Source organism: Arachis ipaensis, chromosome B06, assembly GCF_000816755.2.
Source record: "Arachis ipaensis cultivar K30076 chromosome B06, Araip1.1, whole genome shotgun sequence".
Classification (NCBI taxonomy): Eukaryota; Viridiplantae; Streptophyta; class Magnoliopsida; order Fabales; family Fabaceae; genus Arachis; species Arachis ipaensis.
The window spans coordinates 107859069-107862102 of NC_029790.2; the positions used below are offsets into that span (position 1 = coordinate 107859069).

At 37.8% G+C, this 3034-nt stretch overlaps 1 protein-coding gene across 1 annotated transcript in view; it reads right to left on the reverse strand.

Moving 5' to 3' along the window:
• The window catches only part of LOC107604799, a gene marked incomplete in the record, with an annotated part of 31972 nt that extends 30385 nt beyond the window's left edge, over positions 1–1587 (reverse strand). Inside the window, 2 exon segments of the mRNA XM_021104752.1 lie at positions 159–387; positions 1365–1587. Coding sequence (XP_020960411.1) covers positions 159–387; positions 1365–1467 — 332 coding nt within the window.

Consider the following 3034-nt stretch of genomic DNA (forward strand, 5'->3'; position numbering starts at 1 on the left):
TTGTCCCTGTACATACTTTATTAATAAGAAAAAGCAATCTTCATAGAATTTTGCAATAAGTTGAATCCAGGAGATGCACCAATGATGTGGAATGCGATGATAGCAAATAAATATAAATATACTATCACCATGTACATTGATCAAAGCTATACACTCACCTATGCAGACAAACCTGAACTTGGCTATGTAGCCTCTCTGGGATTGCGGCTGAGGGAGCCACAGAAATGTGGAATGAACTAGCATAGCTCAGAAGATTCAATCTTGAGATGCCATAAATGGCAACACGGGCACATCGTAAAGTGTTTTGTACATCATCACCATAAGTAGCTGAATGAACGGAAAGGGGGGCAGGGGTGACCTCTAACACCGGCCTTTCAATGCTAACTCCTGCATTTGTAGTGTCTTTAGATTCTTAACAACATAGGAACGGAAAGTATAAGAACAAAATAACTAATAATATAAAAAGCAATTTGGTTCTAATATTCAGTATATTTGCGAGTTGTGCCTTTTGATTTTGGAGTGGAATACCCATCTCTTCTTCCCCAGAGGACAAAAGCCAGCTTTCACCCTGATTCTTTTCTTTCAAGAAAGAAAAAAGAAAAATAAAATAAAAATAATAACATAAAGCAGAAGTGACTATGTTTCAAACATGTTCTGTTTCTGCTTATGGAATGTAACAACAGAACAGGCATTGATCATGTCAAGCCCCAAGAAGGGAAAAAGGTCAAAATAAACAAAACACAAAGCTTTTGAATTTTGATAGCTAGCTACCATCATCAGCTCCCAAAATCCTTGAACAATCAGACCACAGAAACATACTGAGGCACCAATCACACAAAAACAACACAGATCATACCCAAGACTCGCCGCATAACTAACCTGAAACTTCACTTCCCTACGAGACAGAAAGCAAAGAGAAACACCTTGAAACACGCCCAGGCCCTATAAGCTATTCGCTTAGAATTGAATAGTGAATTGACTGAATTCTAGGAATTCATCGTGGAGTTAGCATCTGATTCGAACAGGTTGTACTATATCACCATAATCCCACATCCCACCAACAATAACAACAACAATTTCTTGTTTTTTTTTTTTTTTGCCAAATAAAAACAGCCTGAAGTCAAAGAAAATGAAATTGTCTTGAATGTGTGGTTTATAACCCTCGACATTAGTACTATCGAACCTGGGATTTGTATTTTTTAACGGAATTTGAAAAGGGGCAAGATTGCGAGAAACCCTAGGACCTTTTTTTTTTGTGAGAACCCTAGGACCATTTGAATAGCGAGAGAATCAACTAAACTGTAATAAATGAAGTAGTGAATGTGGAAGTGGAAGAGGAGGAAGAGAAAATCCATTTTAGGGACCTGGGAGTTGAGGGGGTCTGTGATGATCCAGATCGACAAGTGAGGGGCTGAAGAAGAGGAGGAGAGTGGCGGCGGCAGAGGCGGAGTAGAACCACGTCATCATTATCACAGGGCAATGAATGTGATGAATACAAATCGCGTAGGAGTAATAGTAAATATTATTCGGTATTCGGAAACAGGGCCTCCTTTTAATTGTTATATGATGATGATGAAAAAGTTGACATACACGAATGTCTGAAGTGGCGTGTGCTACCAGATCAGAATGCTTCCTCGGCTTCCAGAAGGTTCGGTTTCCTTAAGTAGGCAGTACAAGTACAATGCAAAGTGCAGCTTTCTTCTTGGATGGCGCCGACTCATCATGTGTTCTTTTTATGGCTTTATGTTTCTTAGGATTGCGATTCTTTGACTGAAATAATAAATACAGTAACAAGACAAAGATAATCCATTTATTGATTACGTAGATAAGCCAAATTTACTCTTTAGTCCTCTAGTCTATCTCCATTTTCCGGTCCTCCCGCTGCCAGCTTTGAGCTTTGTTCTCACTTTCACAAATTTCGCCAACCATCATGCCTCCCAAGTCCCATTAGATGCGATATTTAGTTATTTACACATCAAGGAATATGCTGTTTATCCACACATCTCTAATGTAATAATGATATAAATATAAATAAGGGGCAATACTATGGTATTCCTTCTATATATGTAGAAGACACGTGTAAAGAGATAAGATTGTTATGGTGGCACAATCTTCTAATTATAAATGACAGAATGTGATGTATGATTTCATTAAAAAATGACAAACTCTGTGTTTGTTACCGGAATGAAACAAATGAGTTAGTGAGTAGTGATAATTAGTAGAGTTATTATTTTTTTTTTTTTGTGACTGAAAATAACACAAAGAAAAAAGACTTAAGAAAAAGAGTAGTACTTCTCTCTAATAATAATGTCTAAATTATTAGGAGGCAGTAACCACTCTAGATACATCTGCTTGTTTAAAACAGCAGTCTTAGCCATTAAATCAGTCGCTTTGTTTGATGTTCGCTGGATGAGCACTAAAGTAGCTGTCCAATTGCGCTGTAGCATATCTTTGATTTTGTCAAGCAGACCAGAGTCATTCCTAATCATGCTAGTTGTGCCTCGCGAAACAAGAAGAAACCCATCAAGATTATCAGTTTCACATATGATCTCTTTGCACTCGCAATCCCAAGCCATAACAAGCCCTCCCCAAATAGCATGAAACTCACAACAAAGAACACTAGAGAGAGGTATACTGGCAGAACAACCTTTTATCCAAATTCCCATGCTGTCTCTAATAATACATCCAAAGCCAGCTAATTGCTCATTTTCAAAAACGCTTGCATCGCAGTTCACTTTACAGACATTCATTGGAGGTGGTTCCCAGTTATATTTCAAAGAAGAAGGAATAATATGTTTTTGGTTGATAACAACATTAGAGAAATCTCGAGCAGCATGTTTAACTAAGTGAACAATTTTCTCCTTACTCCATGGATCATCTTGGTGGAAGATGTCATTATTCCTATCCCTCCAAATCCACCAAAAGGCCGCTGCAAAAAGAAACTCATTTTTGTTGAGGTTAGAACGAATCCAAGACACAAATTCCAAACTAGAGTCCTCAGCGGTCATTCCCAAATTTAAGCTAATCTAAATCT